The 16,712-nt window shown below is 46.9% G+C and overlaps 1 protein-coding gene across 1 annotated transcript in view; it reads right to left on the reverse strand.

The window, feature by feature from the left end:
• The window catches only part of GRIK4 (glutamate ionotropic receptor kainate type subunit 4), a 304,635-nt gene that overhangs the window by 194,597 nt on the left and 93,326 nt on the right, over positions 1-16,712 (reverse strand). The window contains 1 exon segment of the mRNA XM_048827667.2: positions 11,443-11,574. Within this exon segment, the coding sequence (XP_048683624.1) occupies positions 11,443-11,524 (82 nt within the window). The 5' untranslated portion in view covers positions 11,525-11,574.

Consider the following 16,712-nt stretch of genomic DNA (forward strand, 5'->3'; position numbering starts at 1 on the left):
AGCTCTGTGCTGATATCAGAGCAGCTGCTTTGGTATGATTCAATGGCAGATTGTTCTGATTTCATTTGCAATCCACAGGCTAGACGTCTGCCTGTCAGATCCCCATTGCGGGTAAACTTTGTGAGGGACAGTCTCATGCTCCTATTTCATTCCAAAGGAGCAACGTCCTGTCAAAGCAGGCAGCGGAACCCAATGGGTTTGGGGAGGCTCCTTCCCTGGGGATGTTTGCTCACATGCATTTTGGTGAAGCCTCGTGTATCCGGGCTAAGATTTCCGAAGCCATATGAGGGTTTTGGGAGCCCAGTTCCCATTAATTGTGAATGCAAATCCCTTAGATGGATTTGGAAACCTCAGCCTCTGTTACTAACCAAAAACACAAGTGAATTTGCTGTGAACCCCAATGGGCTCTAAATCAGTAAAAATTAAACCACACGGTTCCAGTGTAATCCATCAATTGGATAGCTGCTTCCCTCACTCAGCCAGGTCCCCATAAGGAGGTCCCCATAAGAGCCCCCATAAGCTCTGGCCAAGCAAACAGACCAGAGCTGCATGAATTCCTCCAAGCAGCCAAGAAAGTGAAAGGAGAGGAGAAATATTCCCTTTTCCCAGCGTCCAAGAGTGAAAGAAAATATATGAGATGGGAATCCCAGGGGAGCCACCAAATAACTACGATCCGGCATCCTGAAACAGTGCTGCACCAAGAATGGGGAAAACAATGCGACATCATGCCGTAATTAATGAGTCTCTCTCTCTCTGTGGCACCATTCAGTGTTATAAGTGGCTTCTCTGTGCCACAAGCCTGTAAGACACTAATCTACATATTCCATCTGGCCTGAAATACATTAGAGCCGGATGAACAATCATTCAATGACTTTCCACTTCTTTTGCTGGTGAATTCCTCTCCGCAAGTTGCCTTATGTTTATTAATTATCTGACATTATTTGCGAAATAATTTCTGCAACTAATTCTTTATCTGTGGCTAGTTGATGAGAAGTTTGCTGCAGATAATTGCCATCCCCATGGTTTTGATTGGCCTTGGAGGTCACATGGTATTTTTCAGGTCCCTGACTCGATAGGCAGAACGCTTACCTCTGCATTGTGAACATTTCCGATAACCAATTAGAAATTTGCTCTCAGTGAATATTCATCTGTTTTCACTTGACTGTCACTGCTCCCCTCTAACATTCCTGCAATATTCATTGTGAGTGAACACAAAACAGAGATGTGAACATTTCTGAATAGGAATCTTTTTAAAATTTAAAAACTGGAAAATATTCCGCAGTTTTTGCCCAGCTGTACACACAACCTACTGGCTCCATTGTACATTGTACAAGCAGATAAACAACATTTAGTACTTCCAGTGCTTTTCTTTGGGAGAGGCAAAACACTTTACAAAGATAGGGGGTGGATAATCAGCTCTATTATGCAGATGGAGAAAAGGAGGCACAGAGGGGAAGGAATGTCTATTTATGTGCACAGTCATCTTGGTACTGAGCACCTTCCAAGCACGTGTGGATTTTACCCTCACATGGCGCCTGTGAGATAGGGAAGTATCATGAACACCCCGTTTTTAGAGAAGGGGAATGGAGGCAGAGAGGGACAAAGTGACTTGCCCCAGTGAGTCTGCGACTGAACTGGGAACAGAATCTAGATCCAGCCCAGTGCGTTGATTACATGCCCACGCTTCCTGTCCCAAAACTTGTCCACACACACAGCTGGGAATAGTCCCCAAACTTGCAGTCTGGTACCCATCCGCTGGAGGTCCCCAGCTCACCTCCAGCTCATTCAAATGCTGGATCTCTCCTCAAGGCCAAATACCACAGGCAAGGCCGGATCCACCCCCCATGCTGCCTTTATCACCTTGAACAGCCTTTCCAGAGAGTCTAACAAAGTCCATTCTCAAGATCCATATCCGTTCTCCCTGCCCACTGCGATATCTTCTATAGATGCTGCCCCATGACCACACCCAGGACAGGCTGAAGCAGCTGCCATGGCGCATGAGGTTGGGCCAGCAGCCGGGGGGGGCAGGTAGGACTCCCCAGCCCAGCCTCGCCTTCTAGCTACCGTGGGTTCCAACGGAGACATCCAGCCCAGGGGAGAGGCAGCAGCGTATGCGCCAGTTGCCAAGGTGGGGTGGGGGGAAAGGGCACTGGCAGCCAGGTGACGAGCATTGGGGCACAGGGCATCAGCCATCCACTGCGGGGTGAGGTGTGGAACCGCACACCAGCCACCCCTTCGCAGCCTGAAGCCAGCCGCACACTTCGCCCCCAGTCTCGCTAGCTCCCCTAGCCCCCTCTGTTCCCGCCATTCACAGGGAGTTTCTGTGCCCCCCCCCACTCGGTCCAGAGGAGGCAGCTGAGGTCAGAGCAGGTGCACATCATTACTTATCAAGCAGTTCAAAGCGGCTGACCTCTCTGAAGGATGATGCAGAAGGAAGTGCTTGGGAACAGCTGGTGCAGGAAGCGCTGTGGGTATTATTCTGTTTTGCTTGTCCTGCCACATAAGGAAGAATTCAGCTTCAGGACTCTGAACACTGATGTTTTTAGTTTGAGTCACTAGAAAACCAATAAATACAAGCCCCAGAAAGAGGTGATTTTCCTGCAGCAAAGACCTTTGTGACATGTGGTCTCTTTAACAGCATTGCCCTGGGACTTCCACAGAGACTTATTGTGAGTACGTTACAATAAAAACTCGAGCCCTTGTGTAGCAGATATGACAATATCCTAGATAAACCTTGTGGAATTAAGTTTAATACGTTGGGGATCCATTGTATTCAAATTGTGGTTGCGTGTGTGTGTGTTGCTGTGTGTAACATCTCTAGCAGACTAACTAATGCAATCTCTGGGAAGGATTAGGAATTTCAGTGGACTTTTGGAGACAATACATTTTAAGTGTATTTCTTAGGAGGGGTGAGGGGCATACAAATGACCCACCTCAGAGTCCATCCTTTTGAAGCGGCACCTGGAGAAAAACCCATTGCCTACTATGTATCTGCTCCTCGAAACTCCAGATCAAAGACCACCCAACTGTGTAAAGGACCGACTAAACTTGTCACGAGTGCTCAGAAACATCCAACAAACTTAAGCCAGAGAGATTGACACAGTCACACAGGGAGTCTGTGGCGAAGACAAGAACTGAAACTCCTCTCTTCTGAGTCTCACTAGTGCATCCTTCCTCTCATCTTTTGGATGCAGCCTTAAAATTTCAGCTTCTGTTCACATTCTGTGGACATTAAAGATCCCTCGGCAGTTTCAATAACAGAAAGCGACTGACCGAACTTTGCACGCCCTCCTCATCCCCAATATTGCGCAGGGTGCTGACAGGTTGCCACCTTCCCACTTCGGAAGAGGCTAGCGTATCAATAAAGCTGTTTATGCTAAGGGCAGCTTTTCACTGCAGTGTTAGCTTGAGGTACAATTTGAGAGGTGCCCCTTGCCAGACTCCCGTCCACACACCAGAAACCCTAGCCTCAGTGGTGCTTTAAACTCAAGCTAGCTGGCCTGTTGGGGAGCGGGTAGGTTAAAGCTTGAGGCTTGAGCTAGTAATGGCAGTGGGGATGCAGCTTGAGTATTGCAGTGTGATGGCTCTCGCTCAAGCCAGGCTCACTCTGGAGGCGTTAACTTGAGTGTAGATAACTCCAGCTACCGGTGCAGCCAAGACAAGTCCTACCAAGTGTGTGTGAAATCCACAGTACATAGCCTAGCTCCTGGCAGAGGCGAGGGAAAGGACTGGACATTAGCTATTTATAACACAGACTAGTGCAGAAGCCCGTCTCATGCTGCATAGGAGCTTTCCATGGATGTTCTCGCTTCAGTGATGGCTGGGATCTGGAACTAATTTTGGCAGCTGTTTGAGTATCCAGGGAGGCATGCGTCTTTTGCTTTCATTCATATAAAGGATTTTTTTTTTTTTTTTTTTTTTTTTAGAGAATGAAAAATGACAAAAATAGCTTTTACTAGGACTGGTTTTCAGGCTATTAAAGAAAAGAGACATGTTAAAAAATGGCTGAACCCAAGACACACTGAAAACCCTGCTCAGCAGCAGTATGGTATGCAGTCATGAGCAGTTTATCAGTGTTGCATGGCTCCCGTTTCCTGACCTCTGGCTCAGACACAGGCTTGCAGCACATCCAGGAGGAGACAATAAATCAGGCCTAGAAAGCGCGTGTGTGTGTGTGTTGGGGGTGTGTGTGTCTATCTACAGTGGATGTACGTCCCTCTCTCTCTCGTCATTCCTAAAGTGGCTGTAGTGGACTTGTACCTTAAAGAGATCTGACATTTAAGTGATCGGCCCCGTTCTCTGGCTGCTGTCCTTAATGTAAAATTTTCCACTTCCTCCGGCTGCATTAGCACCTACAATAAGACCTATGCAAATTTCAAACCTAGCACAATGCAGGGCAGCACACGGTAGCATTCTGCTGCAGTATCCAGTAGTTCCACAGTTTTACTAGGCTCAGCGGAAGCATAAACCTTACAAATAACGGTTCGTACTAACTTGCTAACTGTGTGGCTTGATCAGCACCCACAGCCAGGCAATGATTTCACAGTCAAGACAGTTTATGCACACATATGAATCCAAACAAAGCTTGGGGCCTTTCTGGGCAAAAGCCACCAATCTCCATACAACATTAATCCCATCCCTGCCAGTTTTACATGCCTCTCAGATATTACCAGACACTAAGAGATCAGTAAAGATAATTCAGTCCAGTGGAAGCAGGGGAGGGAACAAACCCAGCACAGATGCACAAACAAGGCTCAAAGGGGTCGTTTGTCTCACTGAATCCAACTCTCTTCTTCCTGCTTTCCAGGTGCTCAGTCCTAGCCAGCCTCCATCGCCTGCAAAGCGGATACGGTAGGTCTGCTTATCAGGAGTAAGGAGCGTTGACTGCAACTGCAGCGGTAGTAAAATTAGCCAGCACTGAGGAAGGGACCAGACTAGATAACTAGGCTCTGCCAGCACAAACATTAAACATACCACTCTGAGACAGATCCACATATACAATAAGACAGCATTTCCTCACTCATTTCAGGCCAGATGCTGCCACTAGTCTTCACACCGAATATTCCTTTACTCTGCAAGTAGTCCCAACAGTGAGTAAGGGTGTCAAAAGCCAGCCCATTATTGTTTAAAATCTGAGAAGATTCACTGGGCTTGCCAGCCATGGCTGAGTGTATTTAACATGGGAACCGCCTGTGTCTGGAAGATGACTCAGCCTGATGCATCAGAGGAAGTTGAAGCCCTGGCCCATTAGTGCAGTGCTGTACAATCCCCTTGCAACACAAAACTTACAACCTAAAGCACAAAATGTGATTACCCTTCTCTTAGCCTGCATGACTAAAGCTGTTATTAAGGGTCATAACATTATCCCAGTGCCTTTTAGAAAATCCAGCCACAGCCTCTGGATCTGTGACCCTTCAGGGCAATGAATTTCACAGGCTGTCTGGAGAGAGAGAGAGAGTACTGAAGTTAAGGAAACCAAGAACGGAAGCATGGGGTGCAGAGGGGAAGTCATGCAGAGAAAGCTGCCTTACGCAATTACTCAAGTGACCAACAAATATCAGTTGCATAATGGAAAGGTCTTCCAAGGAATCTGGAGCAGAGTTGTACTGGGGGAATTTGGGGTTCCTTTGAAATGGGCTATTAATGCGGCAGGTTGCATATGCAAAGTGGATGGATAGTCTCTTCTGTTGATTTCACTTGAATGACTAAGATTAAAATAAAAGGACAAGATCAATGTAGAGTAAGCAAAGAGGAGGCAGAAGAGACATTCTGAGATTTGTTTGGGATCCCTAGATCCCAGAGACCACTGGTTCAAATGCTGCCAGGGCTAAGTTAGGCAGATTAATTAAGAACCATACAGGTTACCGTCTGGAGATCTTTCTGATGGGACCTTAAAAACCCGATGTCCTAACTGCTCTGTGTGGATGTTTTCAGAAAAACAGGGCTTTGGCCAAAATCTGACCCCCCCGCCCCACTATAGAACAGTTGGTTCCTGCCCTTCACTCCAGAGGAGAATGTCAGGTGAGAACAGTGCTTACAAGCTACTTAGGTTCAGCTCTTCTCTTGGTGGGCCATATCTAGAGATCCCTACTCAAGCAACATACCCCTTGGCTTTCAATGGGAGTGAGAGTGGGCACTTTTCTCAGCCTGCTCTATAAACAAAGTCCACATGCTCTCCAGACTCAAAAAAACCTTATCCCTTTTTGCGGTTTGATTTTATTAACAAGGAAAACAGAGTAATTAAGTTCAGCTCAAACCTTCTCCTCAAGCTTGACTGCTCCCAGAGTTCCTCCCTCAGAGCTGCTCAGCCCACATTCTAGATCCTCTCTCCTCAGAGAGCCACTCCCATTTCCCTGCATTCAGGTGGTGTTAATGAGCCACCTGACTCTGTGAGTTAGCAGAACCCACCTAATCTTTTCCCAGAAGGATCATCAGCTGCTAACAGGGTGGGGTGTTTCAGTCAAACATTAATAGTATGCTGTGACAGGGAGTTTTGCCTGGTTATCACTTCAGGATTTAGTGCATGAAAAGAAAACTGATCCCCGCCTCAAATAAAGAAACCAGTTCTGAAACCGCACAAGGCAAAAAAATGTGCCTGCTCATTTAGAAAAGAATGGGTCAGATGACAGACCTCAGCTGACATGGGCACTGCAAGCCCTCTTTCAACATGAAGATGTCATGGACAGAACAGCATCAGTATCAGGCTTTTCCCACAGGGCTTAGACTCCTTTTTATCTTGGAAGTGCCCACTGCGTCCTGGGTGTCTGGAAAGACTGGCATCTTTAAAAGTCCCATCAGGACCTGAAGGCTAGGGCTAAGAGAAGTGGCATTTTTATCAGCTGCTCTCTTTCCAGGCAGACAAGGTGGGGGAAGGAATACCTTTCACTGGGCCAACTTCTGTTGGTGAGAGAGACAAGTTCTCGAGCTTATTCTGAGCTCTTCTTCAGCTCTCGAAAGCCTGTCTCTCTCACCAACAAAAGTTGGTCCAGTGAAAGATGCCTAATATTCTGGGATGGACACAGCTACAACTCTTCCTAGGCAATCAGTCACTGGCATGGGGATATGTGGGGAAAAATCAAAAGAAATCAAAGGGCATTTCCAGAAGATGAATTATGGACGGGGCTGGCATGTTTGGGGATTTATGTGTGTATCTTGGGGAGCATAAATAAAACATCACTCTACTAGAAGAACTGTAAAAACATAATTAAGAGGCCGAAGAGCGAATAAATGAATATTGGACTTTGCTGCACCTTCCTCCACACTCCAGTAACAAACGAAGAATAACAATGAATCTATTTCACCTTAATGGACTTGACTGGGATTTCTTTACAGGGGAAAAAAAATGAAACATTTACAATGTCACAGCCACACTAATTTAGTAGAACATGCATCAGCAAGGATTTTATTTATGTTATGTTAGGTCCCCCCCTTTCCCTCTCTCCCACTCTAAAGATTCCTTTAAAAATGTGATCGGAGAACCTTGAATGAAATATAAGAACAGCAATGACTAAAGAATTCTTCTGTTGACTAGCGACCGCCTGTCGGAGAGGTGAATTCCCCACACTGACATAGAGCCCCCCTTCTGTCGATGCAGGAAGCATCTACGCCATGGTACTATGCCATGGCAGAGCCGCAGCGCCAGAGCTGAGCTGCTGTAGCATAGATATACCCGGAGAGTCATGAGTTCCAGTCCTAACCCTGCCTCTGATCTGCAGTGTGATATCAATCAAATTACCTCCCTCCCCCCGCCCCCATGCCTCATGTCTTCTGCCTGTGAAAAAATGGAGATGAAGGTACTTCCCATGCTGTTTCTTATGCATTGGAGGAGCTCCTGTAAAAACTACATCCTCCTCCAGGCCTTTCTTTAAGCCACACCTCTACTGCAATGCCTACAAGATGCTAGGCAGGGGGCATGCTATAGCTATTCTTTATTACACCAAACAGGATTGTTTCACTGTTTCCATCTGTCACCTCATTGTTGGCAAGTTCCTCAGGGCAAGGACGGCCCTTTTGATGATGTACCTGTACAGGGCCTAGCACAACAAGGTTTGATCCTTAACTGGGGCCTTGAGGCACTACTGCAATTCAAACGTAAAGCGCTTGGAGATCTCTGGATGTAAAGTGATGCGTTATTTATAATAATGGCTTTGCTCACACATGTCCACTTGGGCATGAAGTTATGCGGTGCAGGGGTGTCCACAACTTTCAAAGTTACCTGTGGTCGATTTAAAAAAAGGATTATTTTTAATCCTTTAACAAGACTGCTGTTCGAGTCCGGTATACAGGAGTCAGCTAATAATATGTGTGTTTTATTGACCTACTTTTTTTTCCAGGTCAGCTGTTCTCCTCTCCGTTCTGCTCCCCTCTGACTAGGTGTAATTAGTTCCTCTCCCTTCTGAATAGGTGGCACTTAAATCTGTTGTTCCCAGAATAGGTGAGATAAGTGGGCAAGCAGTGCACTGATTACAACTAGCCAGAGGAGCTCAGTAGAGTTAATGCCCCCCGGGAGCTTTGTTTTCTTAAATGTTATTCATATTTATAAGTGGAAAGGTTTTCCAGCAACCGATCCTTCTCTTGGTGCATACAGCTCATTTGCTCCTTGCCTGGAGCATTAACCCAGCTTCAGTCGCCTCCTTTAGGTCCCAAGGCAACTAAGGCCTTGTCTACACTCAGGAATAGCAATCCATGGCCAGACATTATTGTAGTTGCATTGATATCAACCATTAACGCCTCAGTTATGCTGGAAAATTCCACCACATAAGAAAATATGTGAGCACCTTATCTAACACGATGTTCAAGGCTATTTGGAGTGACTGTGGGTAAAGAGAGGTGCATTTAAAACTCATGTGAGCTGCTGGTAGTTACATGGAAAGGATAGTAGGGTTAACCACAAGCCCTCAACACAGTTTTAATCATGACTTTCCTTGTCATGGCTATTAGCCAAGATGGTCAGGGACACAACCCCGTGCTTTGGGTGTTCCTTACCTCTGACTGCCAGATGCTGGGACTGGACGACAGGGGATGGATCACTCGCTAATTACCCTGCTTTGTTCATTCCCTCTGAAGCATCTGGCGTAAACTGGACCATTGGTCTGACCCAGTCTGGCCATTCTTTTGACCACACTAAGTGCATTTAACACTGTCTTAATAACTACTCACACATTTCAAGTATTATTATTTATGATTAACAACCTTCCTTTGCAGTCCATAGAGAACATTTTACACCTGAAGCCCACACAAAATATCCCCAGCGCCCTCCCCAGTTACTTGGGCCAGGCAGAGGATTTGCCCATAGGCAAGAAATGAGGTCCGATCAGCAGAGATGATGCAGTGCGGTTGTCACATGTGAACCACAAATGCTGGAGACATAAAATACCCAGCATCCAGAACCTTTAGATTTTTTTTTTTAATGAAAGAATGTATGTGAGTCAGTTTCCCCTCCCGCACGCCCCCTACGTTACCCACCAGGTACAAAGGGGTTAATTTCTTTCTTGAAAGAAGACAAGCAAGGGGAGAAAGTCACCTAAAGCATGAATGAATTACAAGGAACTAAATTCACTGGGGAGTAATTAATGCAAATCCCTCCAAGGTAAACAAGTCTGCAGAAGTACCGACCTCTGGGGGAAACTGCAGGGCATGGTTTTGAGCATGTTCAAGAGGCCCAGCAAACAAAGAAATGAAATCCAAGAACCCGTGCAACTGCTGGGACCAAGATGGACAGACCCTGCAGGAAGGCTCTGAAGTAGAGCTGGTTGGAAAATATTCATCAGAATACCAAGCGAAAAAAGTCCTTTTTGCAAAACTGAAATTTTCCACGGGCAAAAAGTGAAATTGACAATAGCTTCCCAAGAGGGCTGCCAGGCTGAGCACTCTTTGCCCCTCCAACAGCTCTTGTTGACTTCATTTCCAAAGTTCAAGTCCTGGCGGGAAGCTGAAAAATGCCTTTCGGGTCTCCCAAAAAAGGATTTTATTCTTGAAAACCCTTCTCGCAAAACGCTTCACCGGTTTGACAAATTTTTTTTTAAACATGATATATTTCACAGGAAGGGATATCCGTTTTCCAGCCAGCTCTAGTTGGAAGGATTTTGAAACCTACCAGGGTCTTCATGAAGAAGATGAGTGACACCTGGTATGACAGATCTGCCTAAAAGCTAGGTTTTTGTTTTTAAGATATGTTTTTTTCCTGTAATGCTTTTGTTCTAAGTAAGTCTCTTGCTTTCTCAAGGCTGGTTGGTCACTCGTTATCCCTGTTGTAGCCCCGGGAAGAGGACAGGAGGGCAAGTACTGAACTAAACTCAGACTTGCTGAAGTGGTCAGAAGGACAGGAAGAATTGCAATCGAAATCCTCCCCAGTCTGGAGAGAGAGGAACATGATTTCCGCTCTCATAAAGGTGATAGCTTAAGGTCTGGCATGCCCACAAGGAGGCCACGAAGGGCTCAGAGGTACGGTTACCTCAGGAATGGAGACATCCCTCACCCCAACCCCAGCCAGCGCACGATCAGCCCTTGCCGTATTTGTCAGCTGTGCCGTGCTCTATTAGCAAAGGGGAGAAATGGGTTTATTCCAGCTGTCACCTACGTGTGTCACAAACTGGGAAGAAAACAGATTAGCCTCTTATCTGCTACAAAGAGTTAATAAAAGCAGCGTGCAGCTCCAGAGACGGCAGGCGGGAAAGCTGTTTCCTTTCTTAACAGCAGAGCGAAGTGTCCATACAAGACGAGTTTCGTAACCGGAGTTTCTGGCTGCATTTCTTTTCTCTAACCCACATGGGCAGCGAATAAATGCTGACGGTCCCTGCTTCCCAAACGCCTTTTAATACACACAGGGACGGCTGAATAAACGTGGGTCCCTTGTGAATTACGCGTCTTGGTGATAGTAATGGCTCTACAATACTGCTAAACTGCATTCAACTTCAGTTCAACGTTTCTCACTCTCCCCAACGTGAGGACAAATATATATATATATATATTGCTGTGGAAAGACTTTTTGTTGTTTGTGTGTAGAGCGCTTACAGAAGCGTTCAGCATGAAAGCCGAGGGAAAATCAAGTTATACTCCATAGCTCCTCTTTCCTAGGTGGCTTTCACCATAAATTTATCTATAAAAGGGTAGCAGGAACTTGAGGAAAACAGCGCAAACATGAATACTCACCACAAGCTGCATTTGATTTATGCTCCTGTAGCAACAACGCCATCCCTAGCAGAGAGCTAAATCTAGGCAGCTACAGAGGCCTGGCTCACTTGGCTGCTGGCTTGATATGGAGAGTTTGAGAGACTAAATCACAGGTTTAAACAGCAGCCTCGCTTTACGTTCCCAAGCGCCCATGTGTGGAGTAAGACAAGAGCGAGCGATAGCAGACTCGGGCTTTGTATTTTCATCGGGAGCAACAAGTGCCTTGGAAGGGTGATTAAACCCAGCGTGTGCAGGAGGTTTCTTACTCACCGATCCTCAGGGAGTGGGGGCTGGCAGCGATCTTCATTAGCCACACCAGAAGGAGCACCAGAGGCGCGAAGACCCGGGGCATCTTCTATAAATCCTCATGGAGCCCTGTGGTGGTCTGGGCATGACATAGCTCTGCAAAGAAGGAATGTTGTACTGTTAGAGATACCAGCCGTGGAACCAACATTGCTTGCAGAAGCATCCCGATTGAAGGGACAGTTCCTCTTGCCTCCCCCAACCAGAGGGAGGCAGGGCAAGAATGACAGGGAGCCAGATCCACTAACCACACATCCCCGACCCACCAGCCACTCCCCTGATTGCTACTCCCTGACCCAGACTCCCACCGAGGTTCACAGCCCAGGTTCCCACCTCCAAAATCCAACCCAGTAACTCCATTAAAAGATGAGTGGTGGGGGGAGCCACTTGGAAACACAAAACAAAACATTATGATATAAACTGGCACTTTGAACCCTAAATACCCATATTGGTACCTACGGCGCAATTCGAGCATGCAGCTACAGGACTAGGCACCCTAACTTATTTGCCAGCATTTGAAAACAAGAACAAAGTGGTATAAATTGGCCAGCAATAAATCCGAAGGTTTCTAGCCACCAGAGGAGTACGTTTCTGGAGGAGCAGTGGGGTCAAACAACCTAAATAGTTTGAAGATGGAGCTTGACAAATTTGTGAATGGGATTATATGATGGGGATGCCCGCGATAGCAGAGGACTGGGCTTGATGACCCAGAAGGTCACTTCCAGTCCTATAAAAATAGTATATTATATACAAATCAAGAACAAGCCCTTGTGCCTTAGGGCGTCTCTCCTTGCTTCCAGGACTGTGAGATTTTTTTGCCCCCTATTTTAATAACGCCTTGAAGAGCTCTGAAGATATCGATCTCTCCGAGGGTCATTGAAATATGGAGCAAAATCTCACAATCCTGGAAGCAAGGAGAGACGCCATAAGGCTCTTGCTGATCATCAAAGCGAGGGGACATGTTTTCAAAAGCTGTCGTCTAGAAAACAGACATAGCCAAGCTACAATGACTCCACTGCTCCAAGCCCTGGTTTGGGAGCAAATCTCTGGTGACTCCATTGCGCTCCACTTGAACTGGTGGTGGGAGGTGTGCTTCTATCATTAAGCCTGATGTGCTAATTATCTGTCAATCTGTCACGATCATTTTGCTGATCTATAGCATGGGGCTGCTGCACAATTGATAGTGGTTTTCCTTCCATCCCGGGAGGCAGCTGCAGAACTGCATAAAGCTCACGGTGACCCGAGGTGAGAGGAAAGGGGATGTTTGCAGAGGGGAAGGGTGATCACGGGTTGTTAATATAGCAAGAGGCACTTATTTCCATACGACCCATGGACACAGGATTTAAGATTTTCCTTTGTCATCTTGTTACCCTTAAAACCAAACTCATACAGAGCCAAAAACATACACGGTGCTTTTAGACTTGTGGAGTCAGACACAGCACCAGCCCTGAAGAGTTTTCAGTCTAAACAGGACAAGACACTGGACAGCAAGATTGGAGCAGTGATGGGGAAGAGACCGTTCATGAGGGGAAGGACTGCTTGGAGGAGGAGAGGGGAAACATGGCATAGGTGAGACCAAGGAGAGGAGCAGCAGGATAGAAGGGGAAACAGAACCCTTTGCTGCTTCATAGCTCTGGCATCCAGGGAGCTGCCAGACAGCCAGAGGGATGGAGTGGTGTGAAATGACAAATGAGGGACAAGGAAGGAAAATAGGACCAAGGTGGCAGTGATCTTCTACAAGAACCTTCCTCTGAGGGCTTCAGCAAAACCCATTCCCTGCAGCTGAGCTGACAGCACATACGCACCCAGGGTCACGCTCACAAGCAAGAAGCTTCCTGGCTTCTCTCTGGGTGGAGATGGGAGACTTTCAGCTTTGAACTCGGTGCAGATCTAAGAAGGCGTCTGCACTGTTCAGGGCTGAGCCCTGCCAGATAATTCATGAGTGAGTTAAGCTGTTCCCACTGCAGTGATTTAGCAGAGAACTGACCTCCGGGAGACATTTCCAAGCACTTCACTACTAGGTGAGGGACTATTGGGTCGAGGGGACATGGAGACATTCACCCCGGGTCTCTGACTTTAATCTACCTTAGGCCACCAGTTCAAACCCACCCCAGCTCGGTAATGGCTGGAAGTTGTTACCATCTGATGGCAGCTTGGAGACCTGAGAGACAGCTGGTGTGTCTCAGTGGGAAAAGAAAAAGACACTAACCACACGGCCCCCATGCTGGCACTCCCAGCAGAGTGACCTAGAATTCAATGGGCCACAGAGGCTGAAATGAACGCCCATCCTTAAACAGGGACCAAAGTACAGACACACATGGTCAAGGGTGCGCGCGGGAAGCTTGCATTGCTCATTCTGACGCAGCATCTGCTGTGTGGCTGAGTAGTGATTCCAGGATTTTGCATCTTGGCATGAGCATTAAACCCAATGGGGCCCTTGTCTATTACAGAAACTCTAGGAGATAGCACAGTACGAATAACTAGCCAGCTGGGATTGTCATAAACTCTCAGCAAATCCCCACCTGGAAAGCCAGTGATAGTGATTTGAGCACTCTGCGTTAATAGGCGCATGGGTGCTCAGAGCTCCTTCTAAGGAACCACTGCAAATCTCACCCCTTCCCGGAACACCTCACCCCCCAGCCACTCTGAGACTGCAGCAGGGGGACCCTGGATGAGATACAATTTGGCTCTGATTCAGCCAAGTACCAAATTTAACTTTAAGCACTTGATTAAGCCCCAGGGAAGTCAATGAGAGTTGCATGCAGGCTCAAAGTGAAACACACACGTTAAATGCTCTGCTGAGTGGAGGCCTTTAGGTACTTCATTGCTGTGGCTAAATCCCACCCTCTGCAGCCAGCCTTGCTATAAGCCTTCATAGCACCCGGGGGCTGGGGTGAAGGACTGCTCCCCTATCCAGGCTCCTGAGCAGCAGCAAAGCTGTTCAACGGCCCCTACTGCTCCTCTAAGCAACTCCATGTGGGGTAACTCCTGGCCGATCCGTGTGGCAGTGGATCCGCTGACCCTGTCCCACTCCTGACCACCAGGCTCCATTGGGTGGGGATGAATGAGAAGCCCCAACAGAGTCATACATGAGCTCCCCAAATCACGCCCAACCCTAGGAAGTGGAGCTGCATTTAGACCTCTTCTGTGGCATGGAGAAGGGGCCAGGGTATTCACCCAAGGGCAGCATTTGCAGGGCACTTCCTCCCCCCTCCTGCTATTCTGTGCTTCTCGCCTGCCATCCTGGCAAGAAACGAAAACTGGGAAGTGCGGGGACAGGAATACAGTGATGATGGTGCAAAACTAAATGTATTTTTTTTTTAAAAAAAAGTCTCAGATCATTCCCAATGGTCATTAGGAGCTGACCCTCCACATTCCCAGCAGAAACAGGACTTTAAAGGGAAAGAAAAAGGTAGAAAAAAGGAAAACAATCAACATTTCCACAAACATTTTGCAAAGCAGCAAGTGCTCTTACAACAAATCCACCTGCTGCAGCCAGACGCAGTTACCGTAACACCTCTTACCCACAAACATGAGGAGAGCAGGATAAAGAACCCTGGTTCCTCAGCTCCACACACTCTGATCTCTTGTCACTTCAACAAAACATCTTTTCCAGTAAACACGACTAGTAGTAGGTCTCACAGCTACTCTCCACATACAGTCACTGGAGGGCATCACTGCTCACTCGGACAGAGACTCACTGGGTATCGCTTGCTGCTGGAGCCGTACAGGAGGAGCCAGGGTCAGTCAGAGGAAGTGGCTCATTCTGGTAACTGAACGGGCAGCACCATTAGAGAAGAGCTGTTTTTAACAGGCCTCATTACCAGCTCCAAAGAGAGATTATAGCTTATAAATGAAACTACTGTCCCTTGCGCTGAGGAAGTTATTTCCATTGGCAAAAATGCCCTTAAAATACTGACTTTGAGTATTCCATCCAGTCATTCATTTGACCCTCCTCCAACCCACTGGGGAATATATTTCTTATCATCTGGTTTCTCTAATGCATAGGGCCAAATTCTGAAGTCTGGACAGAGCCAAATTTTGAGTCTGCCTTTGAAATCATGGAGAGTTTTGACAGAGAAAAGACAAAACTTTTGGCTGGTGATTTCATAATACCTGGAGCGGATTCTTACCATGCTAGCTATCAATTTCCTGCTCTGCCACAGACTTTCTGTGTGACCACAGGCAAGTCCCTTAGCTGCTCCGTGACTCAGTTTCCCTTCTGTAAAATGAGGATAACATTCCTGCCCTACCTCCCAGGGCAGTTGGGAGGAGAAACACATTAAAGATCATGAAGCACTTTGAGATCTACTGATGAAAGGCACAACATAAGAGATTGCGTGTGGGGAAATATACTATCTTATATCACACCTCATCACACACCTGTGAGCTATTATTCCCATTTTAAAGATACGGAACTGAGGCAGAAAGAGACAATATGACTTGCCCAGGGTCTAATAGGAATTCTGTGGCAGAGGAGGGAATTGAATCCAGGTCGCCGGCTAGTGACCCTAACCACTGGACCATCCTTCCTCTCATTCCATTCCAACCCTCTTATTTGCAAACTGGGACAGGATTTTCAGAGAAGACTTAGGCCCAGATCCTACAAGGTATTCAGGCACCTCGCTTCCTTTAAGGAACCCTAAATCACTGAAGCCCACACCCTCAGTGTTTGGGTACTCAGTGTGAAACATTATAAAGGGTCTGAGATTTGCAGAAGGCAGGTGGCCAGCACATTCTGAAAATCAGACCCTTTTAAGGTACCTCATGTGGTTCTCCCAGAACCCTGGGCCCGTATAATCACTGCTCCCCTTCTGAAACTCTGGCCTTAAGGATTTTTTGTTTTGTTTTGGTGATCGCAGCAGAACACTAGCGGGGATCAGAGAGCCCTCAAATGCTAAGTGTATGGTAAACCTGCTCCTTAGAAGTGTTAGCAACAGTGCAATCAGACTGTGGAGCAACGTATCATTTGAGCCTTTTGCAGCCGTTATTTCAAAACTTTCCAGGTTATTGACAAAACAGCAGGATCAAGTCAATTTTACTCACACTGGTATTACAGCCAAACGTGTGGAACTAGCTCGCTCTTGCCACGCTCACACACACAGTTTCTTACGCCTATTCTGAATGAAAATAAAACAAGATCCTGAGAAACAAGGAGAACCTATAACTCTCATGGACTCTGATGGCATCCAGAACCTTGCAGGATTGGATCTAAAGATACTTGAGAAGCCCTGTGA

This window comes from Caretta caretta, chromosome 22 (genome assembly GCF_965140235.1).
Source record: "Caretta caretta isolate rCarCar2 chromosome 22, rCarCar1.hap1, whole genome shotgun sequence".
Classification (NCBI taxonomy): Eukaryota; Metazoa; Chordata; order Testudines; family Cheloniidae; genus Caretta; species Caretta caretta.